The sequence below is a fragment of the Hyperolius riggenbachi genome, chromosome 9 (genome assembly GCF_040937935.1).
Source record: "Hyperolius riggenbachi isolate aHypRig1 chromosome 9, aHypRig1.pri, whole genome shotgun sequence".
NCBI classification, from domain to species: Eukaryota; Metazoa; Chordata; class Amphibia; order Anura; family Hyperoliidae; genus Hyperolius; species Hyperolius riggenbachi.
Window position 1 is genome coordinate 274,491,633 of NC_090654.1, and position 18,124 is coordinate 274,509,756.

General features: G+C 46.7%; 1 protein-coding gene across 1 annotated transcript in view; it reads right to left on the bottom strand.

Moving 5' to 3' along the window:
• The window catches only part of LGMN (legumain), a 60,624-nt gene extending 42,913 nt beyond the window's left edge, over positions 1 to 17,711 (bottom strand). The window contains exons 1-2 of the mRNA XM_068254612.1: positions 17,604 to 17,711; positions 2,617 to 2,773 (exon numbers count right to left, since the gene is read on the bottom strand). Of these exons, the coding sequence (XP_068110713.1) occupies positions 2,617 to 2,754 (138 nt within the window). The 5' untranslated portion in view covers positions 2,755 to 2,773; positions 17,604 to 17,711. The remainder of the gene's footprint in view (positions 1 to 2,616; positions 2,774 to 17,603) is intronic.
• Positions 17,712 to 18,124: the final 413 nt, after the last annotated feature.

The following is an 18,124-nucleotide window of genomic DNA, read 5'->3' on the forward strand; positions in this document are numbered from 1 at the left end:
ATAAATGGACACAAGGCAGCTACAGGCCCCCAGCAGACACGAGGTAGCCAAGCCGCCCCCCCACCTCAATGGAGGTGGGCAGATACAGGCCGCCTCCACAGACACATGAAGCAGCTAACCCCCCTCCCAACAACGGACACGGGCAGCTACATCTATAGATATGTTAGAAATATAAACAGGGACATAAAAAAAACACTAGAAAGATTAAAGTCTGTAGTCTGAGTATGATGTTGTTGGACCTGCCGTCGTGGCAAAGCATGCTGGGCAAAGGAGTCATTCTCAGCACTGTCTGACCTGATTTTGGGACCTTTGCTCACACTCCTGCAGTAAGCAAAGGATGACGAGGAATGATTAACTCGCTGATTACAGTCACAAGAATGATTGTGAAACAAGGAAGAACAATAAGACGGTGAGTCAGGTGCCAATACTGGCACACGTTCCTGAACAGGCGCCAATAAAACAAGCTGGAATGACATTTTGGATTCAGGACAGATGATTCTAACCAAAACAGCAGTGGTAGACGCTCCGCCTTCAGCAAACAGGGGGAGGGGCATACTACATTAGCACCAAGGCTCTTTGTTACTCAATCACGCAACAATGGCTGAACGGATTTGAATGAAATGTGGCACACACATAGTACATTACCTGGAATAACATATAGGAAACTTTTTATCCCCATAACCAAAAAGTGGGCGGAGACAAATACAAATTTCACTGGGAAAATATAAACTGCAGCCATTCTTACACTATTAATGGCGGGGATCTCAAACTTGCCACACTTGGTCACTGGGTGACTGGGATTATTATTCAGAAAAGTGGGTGGAGCCTACTAAAACCAGTCAAAATTCACCTATTGATTTCATTGCTCCCATTCTTGCACTGTTAACCTCCCTAGCGTTCTGGACGAGCTGAGCTCGCCCAGAGATGCCGGAGGGCACCGCTCAGGCCCTGCTGGGCCGATTTGAATACTTATTTTTTTAAACACGCAGCTAGCACTTTGCTAGCTGCGTGTTTAATTTGACCGCCGCCGCTCGCCGCCGATACCCGACGCGAAAGAGGGGGACCCCCCCCGGGACACCGGCCAATCAGTGCCAGGCAGCGCTGAGGGGTGGATCGGGAGTCCCTGATGGCGACGGGGAGTCGCCATGGCGACGGGGGAAGCCCTAAAGGAAATCCCGTTCAGAACGGTATGGTATTTCCGGATGAGACTTCACGCCGGCGGCGATCGGAGACGCTGGGGGGGACGCAGCAGGGAGCAGCCAATCATTTAGCTAGCGCTAGGCTAGCTATATGATGATAAAAAAAAAAAAAAAAGGGGGCGCGAAAAAACCCTCAGAACGCCCAACAGGTTAATGGCACAAGCCTCAAACCTGGTACAGTTGGTCATTGGGTGACTGGGGTTCAAATTCAGAAAAGGGGGTGGAGCCACAGACAGCGTATTATTTCAATGCATTGGGTGACTGGGGTTCAAATTCAGAAAAGGGGGTGGAGCCACAGACAGCGTATTATTTCAATGCAAATTATTGATGCCAAAGACCGCAAAGCTCACAAACTAGGTAATTGAGCAATTGAGTGTTTGTGTGTTCGAGTTAGAAAAAGTGGGCGGAGCCAACACCAGCCAAATACATACCCAGGCAACGCCCCACCATCAGCTAGTGTATAGTAATAATAATGTGTGACTGTGGTGAGGACATTAAGAGTGCAAGCTCCTCTGGTGCAGAGGCTGATGGGAATGGATCAGTGATCTCTGTACAGCGCTGTAGAATAGGCCAGCTATTCAAATATTTAATAATAGTGTGTGACTGTAGTAAGACCATTAGAGTGTTCGCTCCTCTGGTGCATAGATTGATGGGAATGGATCAGTGATCTCTGTACGGTGCTATGGAATATGGCAGACCTATTTAAATGTATAATATAATAATAACAGTAACTGTGGTGAGGCCATTAGAGTGCTAGCTCCACTGGTGCAGAGACCGATGCGTATGGATCAGTGATCGCTGTACAACGCTGTGGAATATGTCAGAGCTATATAAATGTGTTTCGAAGAAAGGTAGCTGGGCACATAGGATTGCAATTCTGGTACAAGGTTTACTCCATGGGGAGGGGAGGGTACACACAATGGCAGTGGGAGATCGTGGAAAAAGAAGTCAACGCCTAACATCCGTTTCGCGGTACATCTGCTTCTTCAGAGGCAAAAGGATGAATTTTGCCAATGAAGAAGCAGTTGTACTGCAAAACGGCTGCAAACCTATGTGCCTAGCTACCTTTCTTTCGATTACTTGAACAGCTTCTTGTGTTAGCTGGGGGGAATACTCCGCTTGCGATATCTAGTGCCAGCTCTTCCATCCTCTGCTGGTAATTGTGTGACTAGTGGCTGGATAGTGTAATGGTTAAATGCTCGGCCTCTGACACAGGAGACCTGGGTTCGAATCTCGTCTCTGCCTGTTCAGTAAGCCAGCACCTATTCAGTAGGAGACCTTGGGCAAGACTCCCTAACACTGCTACTGCCTATAGAGCACGTCCTAGTGGCTGCAGCTCTGGCGCTTTGAGTCCGCCAGGAGAAAAAGCGCGATATAAATGTTCTGTGCTCAAGTGATAGGATTGCTGTCTGCTCACCTGGTGTCTGTAGTTGTACCAGCCATTAGATCCGGCCACTAGGACCACCCAGTGCTTCCCAGCATCCTCTGGGTCATTGATGGGCATAGACGAGGCCAGAGCAGCCAGGCCCAGCAGAAGTGTCGCCGGCAGCATCATGGGAGGAAGTAACGGAACCCTGAAAAGACAAAAATAGAAATAATACATCAGGAGAGCTGAGATTCGCTTTTTATGTCTATATATTCCGGTCTGGAGAAAGTTGTCCAGACAGGTCATTAAAGTGAGATGATTCTCCAGGTTAACTATAATAAAAAAAAAAATAAAAAAAAATTTATATATAATCCTCCAATAGGGAATTACTTACATATCCTGTTTTTAGTGTTCACTGTCAAATGTGATATGAAAAATAGGATATTTCTGCTGGTTTTCCATCGTTACCGCTTCTTTATGATGCCAAAAGTGTCATTACTTCTGCCCTTTCCTTTTTTCGACCCAGCTCAGTGTTAGTTCCCCCCACAGCAAACATAACCCACACAGAAGGCTTACCGCACTGTGTGAGCTCTTTAAGGGGAGAGTTGTCCAGGCTTGTCTTCCCAGACTCTGGGATGCACACTCTAGCCTATTTACTGTCATAGCAACCTCTGTATAGTCCTACACCTAATGTGGCAGTTGCCCTACAAGGATGGCTCCATTCATTAAAGAGCAAATATCGGAGAAAAAGAAAAATTAAAATGCATATACTGTAGTGTATCTAAAATGAATATTGTTCCCAAAGTTAAATGCGCTATAAATTACTATGTTGCTGTCACTTACAGTAAGTACTAAAAAGCAGATCTGACAGATTATGAACTAGTCCATTTCCTCATGGGAGGTTCTCAGTATCCAGAGGTTCTCAGCTGAGCTCGTCCTTACTGCTCAGGAGGTTAATGCTGTATGTTTTACATGCGTTGTGGCTTCACATGCTGCCCTGATTTCCCCCATGAAACTACCGTGTGCTGCCAGCTTTCCCTGCTGAGCTCCTCCTCCTCATGAATATGCCTACATGGTGGATATCCCACAGTTTGTTCTGTAGCGGCTGCAACCAATGACAGTCCTGCAATCTCTGGATAATACCGGACTGCTGCAAACACAACTCTGCTGTGGGAAGGAGCAGAATAGTTCTCTTTCTACTTCCTTGTCAGCAGTGTTGCCAGCTGTCAGTACATTTACTGAAAGTCAGTAAAAAAAGTAAACAAATCTGGGCTGCCAGTAAAGTCTGTGGAAACTCTCCTCCCAAGTACATTACAGCACTTACTGCTTATCAGGTCATGTGTCACTCTGGAATGTACCCTGCTCTAGCTAAAGTTGGCCATGCATCCATAAGGTGGCCATACACTTATAGATTTGCAGCAGATTCGACCATCAGATAGATTCCCATCAGGTTGAATCAGACAGGAATCTATCTGATGTGTGCCACACACCAGGAACAGATTTCCAATAGATTTCATTATGAAATCTATTGAAAAATCCATAAAAATGCAGAAAGTTGCACTATTCGATCCAATGCAATCTTATGGGATATCGATCTGCCGCCTGCCACCAATTGACTTAGAAATTCTGTCCGGACCGTTTGAGTTAATCGATCGAATTCAGACAGAAATCGGTTGGTCAATCATGCTGCGTGCTGCATCGATTTCTAGCCGATTCGATGAGCGATTCGACCGTATATCGATGGCAGAAATCGATGAGTGTATGGCTAGCTTTAGACTTGGCAGCCGATCGACCATCAGATTCAATAATTACGGGATCTGACGAAAATCGGTGCCGCCAGGAGAGTGCTCGATTGACAACGCAACCAATTTTGGACCATAATTGGTTGCATGCATCGATCAGACATGCAGGAAAATCTCTGGCCGACATGCGCGATCGGGTGTGCGGCGGCACCGGCATGATGGCGTGCTTTAATAGCGAACGATGAATGATCCCGCCTCTCAAATGTAGATGTACCCCTCCCAGTGTCCACCGCTGTATCTGCACTGTTCTTCCTCATTCGCGCCCCACGTGGCTGGCGGTATATTGCGCGTGGGGCGTGTGTGATATCTTAAACTTAATTTCAGTAATATTAAACTTCAGTAAAAAAAAAAAAAAAAAAGTTGTCAGTAAAATTTGTCAGTAATTTTTTTGTTTTCTGAGGTTGGCAACACTGCTTGCCAGAATCTGTCCATTACCCAACCACAGAACGATGTTATTCCATGCTTAAAGTGAGCCTGAAGTGAGAGGGATATGGAGGCTGCCATTTTTATTTACTTTTAAACAATACCAGTTGCCTGGCTAGCTGATCTATTTGGCTGCAGTAGTGTCTAAATAACGCACCTAAAACAAGCATGCAGCTAATTCAGTCAGGACTTCAGTCAGAAACATCTAATCTGCATGCTAGTACAGGGTCTATGGCAGGGGCGTAGCAATAGGGGTTGCAGAGGTTGCAACCGCATCGGGGCCCTTGGGCCAGAGGGGCCCTCCCTCAACTACAGTAATAGCTCTCTATTGGTCTTGTGCTCATAATAATCACTTCTATAGATACTTTGAATAGTGGTAATCATTCATAAACTGTTCCCCATCCCCTTCTTGCAACTCTGACACTGTAGTTGCCATTGGCAGGTTTTGGTGCGCCGTATCAATTGTTATGTATAGAGTGCTTGGGGGGCCCCATTGTAAAACTTGCATCGGGGCCCACAGCTCCTTAGCTACGCCACTGGTATGGCTTAAGATATTAGAGGCAGAAGATCACCAAGACAGCCAGGCAATCTGCATTGCATAAAAGGAAATACAGTAAGGTGTGATAGTTGACTTCCCTGGTATCCGGCACCGGTGGGGGAATCACCTGATGCCAGGTACATGTGCTTGCCGGCTGCTCGAGCAACCGGACTAAAAAGGACAACCCCCCACAGCATAAAATAAATACTTACCAAGCCTCAGCGATGGCTTCTACCCATCCTGTAGTTCCTAGAGCAGCTTTCCAGCGTCCTCCGAGTACGGCTCCTGGCGTGTCACCTGACCTGCATTGGGTCACATGACACACCAGGAGCCCTGCACAGATGCAGGAAATCTGCTAGGAGCTGCAGGAAAGTTAAAAGATGCCGCTTAGAGGCTCAGTAAGTATTTTCTGTCCTACAAACCCCCCAAAGCACTGTCCCCGTTATCCCCTCAGGCATGCCGGTTAGTTGAGACTTCCAGTAGCCCGAGTTCCAGATAACGGGGACTTTGCTGTAAATATGGCAGCCTTCATATCTCTTTCACTTCATGGGCCTTATCAGAGTAGCATAGCGAGCGCTACTTATGCCTGCTAATTGGCAATGGCACTCGTCCTGTCCTGAGCCACTGCGGGTTCGTAGCACTCGCTATTCTACTCTGATAAGGCGTGTTAACTTTGATAAGGTGTGATTGTTGAGTTATCACGGTTTTAGTGAAATCAAGCCCATCGTGTGCTATAACAGTCCTTTGGGTGCAGTGATGTGTTGTGAGGTGAGTGTGCTGTGCTGTCCACGACGATACGCCACAGAACACGCCAGACTGAGCCCAAACTCTGAAACCAAAGCAGACTTCCACACGTCATGTTTATGTAACACTATATGCAGAGTGTACAGATCAGAGCGTAATATGCGTCTATGGCCGGGAATAATGCTCGGCTGGCTGCATTTTGCATAGCAGCAGCAGAGAGTAAACTTAACTCTCATTTCACAACATCTCCTCCTCCTGGGAGATCACAGACCATCTGCACACTCAGCAAACAGGAAGCTGGCCGGAGCTCTCTGTCACATGACTTACTTTTAGCAGAGATTGCTTTTTGGGACAATTCTGGCTCCTATTACCGGTCTGGTATGTGGTGAATTCTGTAAAGGAAGTCCTATCAGCGATATTTACATATGAGCTGCTGACAGGACATTTACTGGAAAATGCACTCAGCTGACAAGAGCTCATATGATCGATACCAAGTACTGTACACAGCAAGGCCTACACTGCACAAATTACTTTAATAGATTAGGTGTTAAAGCGAACATAAATTTAGATCTTCCTCTTGGCTCTAAAAGATACACAACAACATAACCTTTAAACAAACAAAAAACATTGTTACAGCTGATATACTGTAAATCCTTCAAGAAATCTGCAGTGTCTACTTCCTGCTTTCAATGGAATTTACCAATTAGCTCTCTGCAGTGGCAGCCAGTTGACACAGCTGAGGGATCAAATTACAACTTGTCATAGATGATGATTTGCCTGATCCTTCATCTGGTACAATAGATAATTAAAGGACAACTTAAGGTAGCCATACACTGGTCGATTTGCCATCAGATTCGACCAACAGATAGATCCCTCTCTGATCGAATCTGATCAGAGAGGGATCGTATGGCTACCTTTACTGCAAACAGATTGTGAACCGATTTCAGCCTGAAACCGTTCACAATCTGATGTGGTGGTGGTGCTGCCGCCGCTCCCCCCGCCCGCATACATTACCTGCTCCGCCGGTGCGACTCCAGTCCCCAGATCTCCGCTGTCTTCTCCGCTCTGGTCTCCAGGTCCGGCATGCTTTACTTCTTCCTGCCCGGCAGGAAGTTTAAACAGTAGAGCGCCCTCTACTGTTTAAACTTCCTGCCGGGCAGGAGGAACTGAAGCATGCCGGAGACCAGAGCGGAGACGGAGCAGCGGTGACCGGGGGACTGGAGTCGCGCCGGCGGAGCAGGTAATGTATTGCCGCTCTATTGCGTCGGTCGTCGGGCACTCGAACGCCGCTAGCAATGCGCTCCCTACCCGCGGGCGATCGACGGTAATTTTCCGCACGGAGCGATCGGACGAAATGGATCGAAATTCGGCGTGTAGCGCGAACGATTGGCAGCAGATTTGATCCCAGTGATCGAATCTGCTGTCGAAACGGCGGCAAATCGGGCCAGTGTATGGCCAGCTTAAGGATATGGAGGCTGCTGTATTTATTCCCAAGCATGCAGCTAATCCAGTCAGACTTCAAGGGACTCCGAGCACCTCTCATGGGATGGGCATGCCTTTAAGCCAGACGCCTTCCAACAAAGTTGTGCTATGACCCCTCTGGAGGAGCCTCTTGCAATGGCCATGCGTGTCACTTCCTCTTCCTGCTTCATTCAGTGATGCACTTCTCTAACAGAGAAGACAGGGGTGACCCAGAAGTTATAACAAGGCCAAGATGGCAGCCGCAATTTTTTTTATTGAAATCGAACGAAAACTATTTGGTGTAGAACGGCGATTCATCAAATGAAGGAGGAGAGCACAAGCTACAGAAAGGTATGCATCTTTAACTACTTTGCAGTACTGGTCGGAGTCTTAAGCTCCATCTACACCACATACGTTTTTTTTGTGCGATTCGATTCATCAATTCGATCCCACATGTCCAATCGGGATTTGATTCGATTCACCATTGCACAGCAATGGCAAACCAATTCGAATCGAATTCTGATCGGACATGTCGGATTGAATCGCACAAAAAAATTGTATGGTGTAGATGAGGCTTTAAAGGCATGCCTATGAAAGGTGCTCTGAGTCCCTTTCAGTCAGAGACTCCAGATCTGCTGCATGCTTGTTCAGGGGCTATGGCTAAAAGTATTAGAGGAAGAGGATCAGCAGGACAGCCAGGCAACCGGTATGGTTTATAAGGAAATAAATATGGCAGCCTCCATATCCCTCTCACTTTAGGTTCCCTTTAAAGGACAATCGAAGGAAGAGGTATATGGAGGCTGCCATATTTCCTTTTAAGCAATACCAGTTGCCTGGCAGCCCTGCTGATCCTCTGCCTCTAATACTTTTAGCCATAGCCCCTGAACAAGCATGCAGCAGATCAGGTGTTTCTGACATTATTGTCAGTTCTGACAAGATTAGCTGCATGCTTGTTTCTGGTGTCATTCAGACACTACTGCAGCCAAATCGATCATCAGGTCTACCAGGCAACTGGTATTAACAGGAAATAAATATGACAGCCTCCATATCTCTCTCACTTCAGTTGTCCTTTATGTCAACCTGAACTCTTGCACAGGACAGAAGGAAAGCATGGAAAAATGCACCCTGTATGCACAGAGAGTTTACCTTGTCTAATGACCCCTCATCTGTGACTCATCACAACTGAAATTTGATCGCTCAGCTGTGTCACATGAATCCACGGCAGAGCAGCTAATTTGTAAACACAGGATGTTAACATCTCTGCTACCATGAAAGCAGGAAGTAGACACACAGCAGATTTATTGCAGGATTTGTATCAGCTGGAACAAAGAAATCTGTAAGGCTGCTTTCACAGTGGGACGTTACAGGCGCACATTAGTGCAGCCTGTAACGCAGCCCAACTTACAGTAATGTAAAATCAATGGGCTGTTCACAGTGCCCATGTTGCGTTAGAGTATAACGCAGCATGTTAAATGAAAGTGCAGCATGCTGTGCGTTATACTCGTATTTCCCTGCGTTAGACTGTTTGCACATGCTCAGTACGTTTTATTTTTTTAAATGTGCCACATGCGCTGCTTTCATTCGATCCGTATGAGTCAAAAAGTACGCATCGTGTACGCATCAAGAGACGCATAACGCAGTTCAATGTAACGTCCAACTTCTAAGCTAACATGCGTTGCGTTAGGGGCACGTTATGCGACCTCAACGTCGCATCAAACGCAACGTCTTAGTGTGAAAGAGCCCTAAAGGTTATTATGCTGTTGCTGATATTTTAGAGCATAGAGGAAGTTCTGAGTTTAGGCCCGCTTTCATTTCCTGTTCTTCCTCTGCCTGGGTATTGGAAGCACTTCCAGGGCCCTGTCTGGAGCATAAACCACCCTGCTATTTCCAGCCTGGCATAGCTGCAGAGGCATCATGTGCTTTTATGCTGATGGATCTTGTTGTTGGGCTGTTCATGAAAATTAACTACAGTATAAACATGACTAATGCTTTCTGAGTGCTGCAAGCGCCCGGTACAAAAGGATCGATTTGTCTTCCTGAAATTGTGTCTGGCTGCTCCTAAAGGTGGCCACACACCATACAAATTTTTTTAACCTCCCCGGCGTTCTATTGAGATCGCCAGGGAGGCTGCGGGAGGGTTTTTTTTTAATTAAAAAAAAACTATTTCATGCAGCCAACTGAAAGTTGGCTGCATGAAAGCCCACTAGAGGGCGCTCCGGAGGCGTTCTTCCGATCGCCTCCGGCGCCCATAATAAACAAGGAAGGCCGCAATGAGCGGCCTTCCTTGTTTTGCTTAGATCGTCGCCATGGCGACGAGCGGAGTGACGTCATGGACGTCAGCCGCCTCCAATCCAGCCCTTAGCGCTGGCCGGAACTTTTTGTTCCGGCTGCGCAGGGCTCAGGCGGCTAGGGGGGCCCTCTTTCGCCGCTGCTCAGGCAGCACACGCGGCTGGCAAAGTGCCGGCTGCGTGTGCTGCACTTTATTTGAAGAAAATCGGCCCAGCAGGGCCTGAGCGGCAGCCCCTGGCGGTGATGGACGAGCTGAGCTCGTCCATACCGCTCAGGAGGTAATATCTCTTCAATTTAAGAATTGCAATCAATCAAACATTTCAAAAATATGACCAATGTACCACACACACGTATGTTAAATCTTTCCCCAATTATGATAAAAATGATTGGTAGCTGACAAAATTACTAGGTTGTGTACATTAATAAATTGACAATCTAACACACACCATACAATCTTCAAAAAGATTGAAGAAAAATATCTGGCATTCCGGATCGATAATCGAAGAAACCGGGAAATCTGATCGGATTTTGAAATGAAAGTCAATCGAAAAAAAAAAAAAAAACTTCAGATTTTTCCGAGAGATCCGATTGTTTTTATCAAATTACTGTAAAATCGGATCATTTTATTGTATCGTGTGTGGCCACCTTTAGATTAACCCACCAGACAAATTCCACATGTTATATGTATGCATTTTGAAGTTAACAATTTTTGGGGTATGGCGGTCCTTTAATAATTATTTCCAAGCCAGGGCGCTGTGTGTCTGAACCCGTCCCCCGCTCTGGTTGGCTACGGCGCTGCGTCAGTCTGCCTCGCACACACACCCTCCTGTGACTGGCGATTGTGCAGATCGGATGCCATGAGCAGGATGGAGCATAAACATGTGACGAGAGCAATGTCCAGAGAGATAGCTTGCGCACTCCAGCCCCCCCCTTCCCCCCCAAGCTAGTTAAAGAGGAACTGTAGTGAAAATAGCATAGCTTATTTTTTTTTACAATATTCATTATTCAGTCAGCATTTGCCCATTGTAAAAATCTGTCCTCTCCCTGATTTACATTCTGACATTTATCACAGGTGGCGACATCTCTATTCCTGTCTGGTGATCTCTGCAGAATGTTCGTTACTGAGTGTTCTATGCACAGAGGGAGATGCTGCTTGCTTGGCAATTGGAAAAAGCTGTTATTTCCCACAATGCAACAAGGCTCACAGACAACATACTGTCAGGACCATGGTCATGACATCACACTGTGGGAGGGGTTTCACTTTGATGATCTATGAGAGAAAAGGTAAAGCATTCTCCTGGGAAAGGGGGTGTCAGCTACAGATTGGGATGCAGTACAAGTTCCTCATTTATATACAGTAAATAGCTGTTAATAATAGAACTGCCAGTAAAGTTGTGCAGCAATCAGCCGGCTACAACCTGTGCTGGTAAACAACATCTAAACTATGAAAACTGGAAAGTGACAGACAGGTAGTCCTGATATTGGATTTCAGTAGAGTGTAGATTTCTGTACATCCAGACAGCCAATCCCCAGACCAGAGATCATCACTGCAGTTTTGTGCCTGATGTATGTAATCATGTGACAAGGAAATTACAGGTCAGCATGCCATTCCTGGATACTGCTCATTAGAGAACTATTCCCTTGGTGAACCAGAAGTTAGGGATAGTAATTGGAGGACTAGCAGATAAAAAAGGGTTTATCTGTCTTCTTAAAGGCGCGTACACACGCCGTACTTCTTCAAACAAGGGGTCCGTCAGACCCTCCCGCGGTGCGGTTGTTTTGCCGACAGTTGCACGTGATTACAGGCTGTCAGCAGACTGATAAGACTGCTCGGCGGATCAGTCAAAAACAGTCTCATCAGTCTGCCTACAGCTTGTACTCACGTGCAACTGTCAGCAGAACGACCGCACCGTGGGAGGGTCTGCCGGACCAGTCGTTTGAAGAAGTACGACGTGTGTACGTGCCTTTAAAATCTCAAATCTTACTATAATTGAATTACATAAATAAAAGGTGCTCATACATCAGGCGACTTTGGCAACCAACCAATTTGATTATTATTATCGAATTGGTTGGAAATCGGTGCCGCCAAGTGCCGGACCCGGCCAACTATGCGACCAATTTCAGGCTGGTTAGTCGATCGCGCCTGATGCAAGATGTCGGGCCGAAGTTGGTGTGTGGCAGTACGGCGGACGATTTCGGAACGAGCAACAAAAACCCCCACCACTGCCCCTCAATGTATAATTGTGCACCCAAGTCCCCCCTTGTGTGTGTAATTATACATTACCTGTCCTGTGTCAGCCTCCTCGCGGTGTCCATAACCTACGGCGGCTCTCTGTACACGCCACTGGCACATAGCGGCTCAGCCGATTCCCTGCAGATTTCATGCTGAAATCAGACGGGAATGGTGCTGCAGTATATGAGCAGCTTCGACAAATTTATCTCTAATTAGATTCGATTCGAGATAAATTTGTCTCTTTGTCGAATCTGCCCATAATCTTCTGATGTATGAGCACCTTAAGTCTAGGGATAAGTGTACCTCATGTAGAGAACTTAAAAGGAACCTGAGGTGTTAGGCCCCGTTCAGACTGCAGAACGCAGACCGCAACGCATGTGGACCGCAACGCGTACGAACGCACGCCATCCGCGTTCGTATGCGTTGCGTGGCTGATCCCATCACTGAAAAGTGAATGGGACAGCCATGCGTTTTTACAAAAAATGCGTGCAGCATGCGTTCCCGGACCGCACAGGTCCGGAACGCATGCAGTGTGAACATCAGACATTGCACTCTATGCAATGTCTGATGTCGTGCGTGTCGGCCACCTGCACGCGTTTCCAAAACGCGGCTGGAAACGCGTGCAGTGTGAACGGGGCCTTAGACCTATGGTAGCTGCCATATTTATTTTCAAAAATACCAGTTGCCTGGCAGTCCTGCTGATCTTTCTGGTCAGTAGGGTCTAAATCCTAGGTTCTCAACGTGCGGTACGCGTACCCCAGGGGGTACTTCTGATGGTTCCAGGGGGTACTCGGGCTTGATATAATTAACCGAGAATACAAATTTAGAGTTTTAGAAAATGATAAATCTTATTTAAACAACACCAAATTAGTATTTTAGTTAATTAAAAGCAATAGTAATTGCTTGGAAATGGTTTAGAACCAATTATCATGTACTACGATTAAATATATATTTGTCAAGGGGTACTTGTGATAATGATTAATATGCTAGGGGGTACTTGGTGAGTACAGGGTTTTAGAAGGGGTACATACCAATAAAATGTTGAGAAACACTGGTCTAAATCACACACCTGAAACAAGCATACAGCTAATCTTGTCAGATTTGTCAGAAACATCCGATCTGCAGGCTTGTTCGGGGTCTATGGCTTAAAGTATTAGAGGCTGATGATCAGCAGGACAGCCAGGCAATGTGTATTGTTTAAAAGGAAATAAACATGCCAGCCTCCATATTCCCTCTCACCTCGGGGTCCCTTTAACCAGCCTGGCGGTATGGACGAGCTCAGCTCGTCCATTACCGCCGGAGGCTGCTGCTCAGGCCCTGCTGGGCCGATTTTTATCAAATAAAAAGGAGCACACGCAGCCGGCACTTTACCAGCCGCGTGTGCTACCTGATCGCCGCCGCAGCGCGGCGATCCGCCGCCCGAGCCCAGCGCAGCCGGACCAAACAGTTCCGGCCGGCGCTAAGGGCTGGATCGGAGGCGGCTGACGTCAGGACGTCGGCTGACGTCCATGACGTCACTCCGCTCGTCGCCATGGCGACGAGGAAAGCAAAACAAGAAAGGCCGCTCATCGCGCCCTTTCTTGTTACTTCTGATCGCCGGAGGCGATCAGAAGTACGCAACAGGAGCGCCCTCTAGTGGGCTTTCATGCAGCCAACTTTTAGTTGGCTGCATGCGATAGTTTTTTTTTAATTAAAAAAAAACAAAACGTCCGATTCCCAGCTTGGCGATCTTAATAAAACGCCAGGCTGGTTAAGGTGCCCATAGGCAAGTCGACCAAGATACAGATCTCTCTCTGATCTAATCTGACTACAGAGAGATCTAGTGGCTGTCCATAAATTGTAGGCAGATTCCCAATCGATTTCAGCATGAAATCTCTGGTAATCGGCCTTGTGTTGCCGCATCCATCGCCTTCCACCGTGCTGTCCCCCTGAATGTAAACCCCCCCCCATATGTGAGGCCATTTCCACCACGCACCCGATCAAGCAAGTTGGACCAACATCATGTCCAATCGATACATGCGACCAATTTTCGGCCCGAAATTGGTCGCATTGTTGATTGGGTATACCTTCAGCTTCACCAATTTTCTTTCAATGCGATTATAATAATTGAGTCGGATGGTCGATTGGCTGCCAATTCGCTGATGTTTGACCACCTTAAGGGCTCTTTATCCTCAAGGGAAAGCAATCACATAGCAATCGCGTTTCTTTCCAATTCCCCCACTGATCAGTCGGTTGTACAGCGTGATTTCAGTTAAACTCGATCACAGAGAGATCTACCTCTTGGTCGATCTAGCCATACACCTGAACAGGTGCAGAACGCTCCCAGGGACGGGAGCACACCTGGCTGGGCCTCGCAGCGTAGAGAAGCAACACTCGGCCAGGCTTTCGGGCTGAATTGCCGGGGGCTGGAGCCACCCGGGGAGACGGCAAGGGACAAGCCCCAGGTAAGTATGGAACAGCTTTAGACAAAATTTCTGAAAACAAATCTTGTTGAATATCAATCTCATCCATACAACTTTGCATTCCACAATCCAGTACAAAAGCTATGGAATCCTAGGTTGGGCACGGCTTCCACACTGCACTCCCGCTGACAACAAACATAGCAAGAATCATGCAAATCGGATTAATATTCTGTCCACAGTTCTAACATCCATACAGATGGGTCAGCACCACCGTAGGTAGATTATAGCTCTTTTATTGTAGAGGCAGCAATTACAGACTGCTGTTTCGGGCAGACATGCCCTTTTTCAAATTGCATATAAAGCCGTGACAATTTGAAAAAGGGCATGTCTGCCCGAAACAGCAGTCTGTAACTGCTGCCTCTACAGTAAAAGAGCTATAATTTACCTACGGTGGTGCTGACCCATCTGTGTGGATCTCTGAAGTATACCCCTTGAGGTGCTGGGGTAGGGGTCTAGCACGCTTTCTGCTCCATTGGGTGCTCCTTGCTGCTTCTTTGTATGTTCACAGTTCTAATGCTGGGAATACACCATACAATTTTATGTTAGATTTTCTGTTATACTGGGGATACACGGGTAGACCCGGCGGCTCGATTAGCCGCCAGATCGACTCCCGCCGTGTCCCCGCTCGTTCCCGTGAGCGCTCCTCATCGTTCCGCTCGATTACCCGCTATTGTCCGCCCGCGGGGATCGAGCGGGGAATCTACCCGGCGGGTCATCGGACCTGTTGGATATTATCAATCGAGCCATCAGCGGCTCAATTGATAAGGGAAAAACGACTATGACCAGCATTAGATTTATTTGCCAGAAAGATAATTTCCAACATGTTGGAAATTATCGATCTAACCATCTATCTGCCTAATGCTGGATACACACGTTGCGTTTTCCCGTGCGATTCGCAGGATCGATTCCGTCACATCGATTATTTACAACATGTCCGATCGTGTTTCGATGGAATATGCAAAATCGACGGCTGTATCCATCGAAACACGATCGAACATGTTGGAAAACGCAACGTGGGTATTCAGCATAACAATTAAGCATTGTTCTACTCAGCAGGAGATAACCAGAAGACAATGCACCGGAGATAAAAACCATTCTCTACAGAAAATAATCTAATTACAGTAAATAAGGGCTGGTTCACACGGGCGTTTTTGTGGCGTTAAACGCGGCATTTAGGATGCAGCATTTTTTGGGATCTACTGCCGTCCCATTCAAGTGAATGGGAGCGTTTAGAGCTGGCTTTTGCAGGCCTTCATGAAAGCCTGGCTGTAGATCCTGGCGTTGCGTCTCGAAAGTAACATGTTGCTTTCAGAGGCGGTAAACGCCAGCAAACAATAGCAGAGACCAGAACTGCTAGCCTTGAACGCTTCCCAAAAGCTAGCGGCTAAACGCTGGCATTTAAACGTGGCACCGAGCGAAAGCTTGGCAGAAGCCCGTGTGAACCAGCCCTAACAGAAAAATCTAACAGAAAATTGTATGGTGTATTCCCAGAATAACATAAAATGACAGTTTTAATGGTTTTTAAGCCTGGCACACACCATGCAATCTTCCCTTCAGATCCTATTTGAGCGAGTGATCAGATATTGAATGCTAGCGTACTAATGTATGCGATTTCTTCAAATTCATTTCAGATTTCCCATCATTTTTTCGATCGGAGATTGATTGAAGATTCATTTTGAGTTTGGGATTGGTATTATTTTTTTTCCCCAATCCAATTTTTCTCAAGCGGAAATAATTGGATTGTACCTCATCATAATGTTTATATCGAATCGGACTTCTAATCTATTAAAAATACTGTTTAATGTAAGGGTAATTTAAGGACAACAGGTCTCCATTCACCTCCTGGAGTGACAAATCCCTCTATCCCATAATCCCTCAGCACAGATCAATAGTCCTCCCCATCCCCCAACAGACAGCTGTATGGCTACCCCCAACCCCACACCCATACACCTCCCCTCCCCCATGCCTCCTGTTATAATGCCTGGTACACACCATGCAATCTTCACTCCATATTCTACTTGCAATTGAGAAAACGATCAGATTGGGTAAAAACATTACCAGCGACCAATCCCAGCTCAAAATCAATGTATTCTCTATCAAAAGCAGATCGGACAGGCAGGAAAATATCTATCAAGATACCGGCCATCATCCTTTCGATTCATTTTCAATAGATTGCCAATCGGGAATCTGATCGGAATTTGAATCCAAATTATGTCAGATTTGAATATCGATCGAATCACTCGCTCAAATATTATAATTATAAATCAATAATAATAAAAAATAGGCTCTAAAAATGAAAACACAATCCCGTGGCCGATCGATCATTTCCAACCGTAATCAATCGGTCATGCCCATTAATGGCTGAATTCCGCTAACAAATTAGATCAGTTTAATGGAATCAAATCAAAATGGTTAGCAGGAATTCATTCGTTAACAGGCACAACCGGTCGTTTACAGCAGCGATCAGAAACGATTGATCGGCTGTGGGATTGTATCATTAATGGCCTCCTTTAGGGCGCGTTTCCACTAAAGAGAATCTGCATGCTTTTTCTGCATGCAGATTCGCATAACCAATATAAATCAATGGGCCTGTTTCCACTTGTCAGGATATATGCGCGGTGGACTGTGCAGAAAAAAATCTGCACAGCACAGCCATCAGAATTCGCACACCGCAAGGCTAGTGTGCGATTCACCTGTAATGTATTTAATAGTGAATTCGCCTGCGTTTTCTTTATGCGAAGTCGCATGTGCGTTTCGCTTAAAGTCAATGTAAAAGCACACAGGCACTGACATGGTTAAATTTGCATACTTACCAACAGATGCAAATTTCAACGCGTTTCCGTTTTTAAAATGCACAAACGCATACAATTTGCACCGCAATAGTGGAAACAGCCCTTCAGCCTTCCATAACTATTGATCTCTGAGTGGATATTTCCCCCATACAGATCCATACATTTCCACCACTGATTTATACCCTGCTCAGTATATTCCATATATACAGATGTATAGATGACCCCCATGCACCCCTCCCCTCCATACACAGATCCATAGTACAGCAGATAATAGTAACAATATTGATACATCACCTTCTCTCTGTGCGGCCGCAGCGCTGCTGTTATCAGCCTGATGATGTGACCGCAGATATATCTCCCAGAACTACACACAACAACTGGGCGGGGCTCACTCAGCTTGACTGACAGCCGCGCTTTCCAATCACCGGCGCCAGATCTTGCGCAGCACAGCAGAATATAGCCGGGCGGGGCCTCCTGCGGCTGACACGCCCTACAGCCTATCAGCTGCCTCTACGGCTCCCTTCTCCCCACCCCCATGTCATGTGGGCCTCGAGCTCGTGACTGTGAGTCATCAGTAAGCCTAAGCCGCGCCTGGAGCCAAAGTAATGGCGGCGCCCAGGAGGCGACAACCTGTGCAGTATAGGCAGCATGGGAGCACTCCTATAGCAGCGCAGAGTATGGGGGGATTATATACCCCCCCCCCCCAACTTTTTGAGATGAGAAAGAGGGACAATTAAACCATGCCCACGTCACGCCCCCTGTCACACCCCTAGTCACGCAGAAAAATATGTTGTTTTATATTAACCACTTCCCAA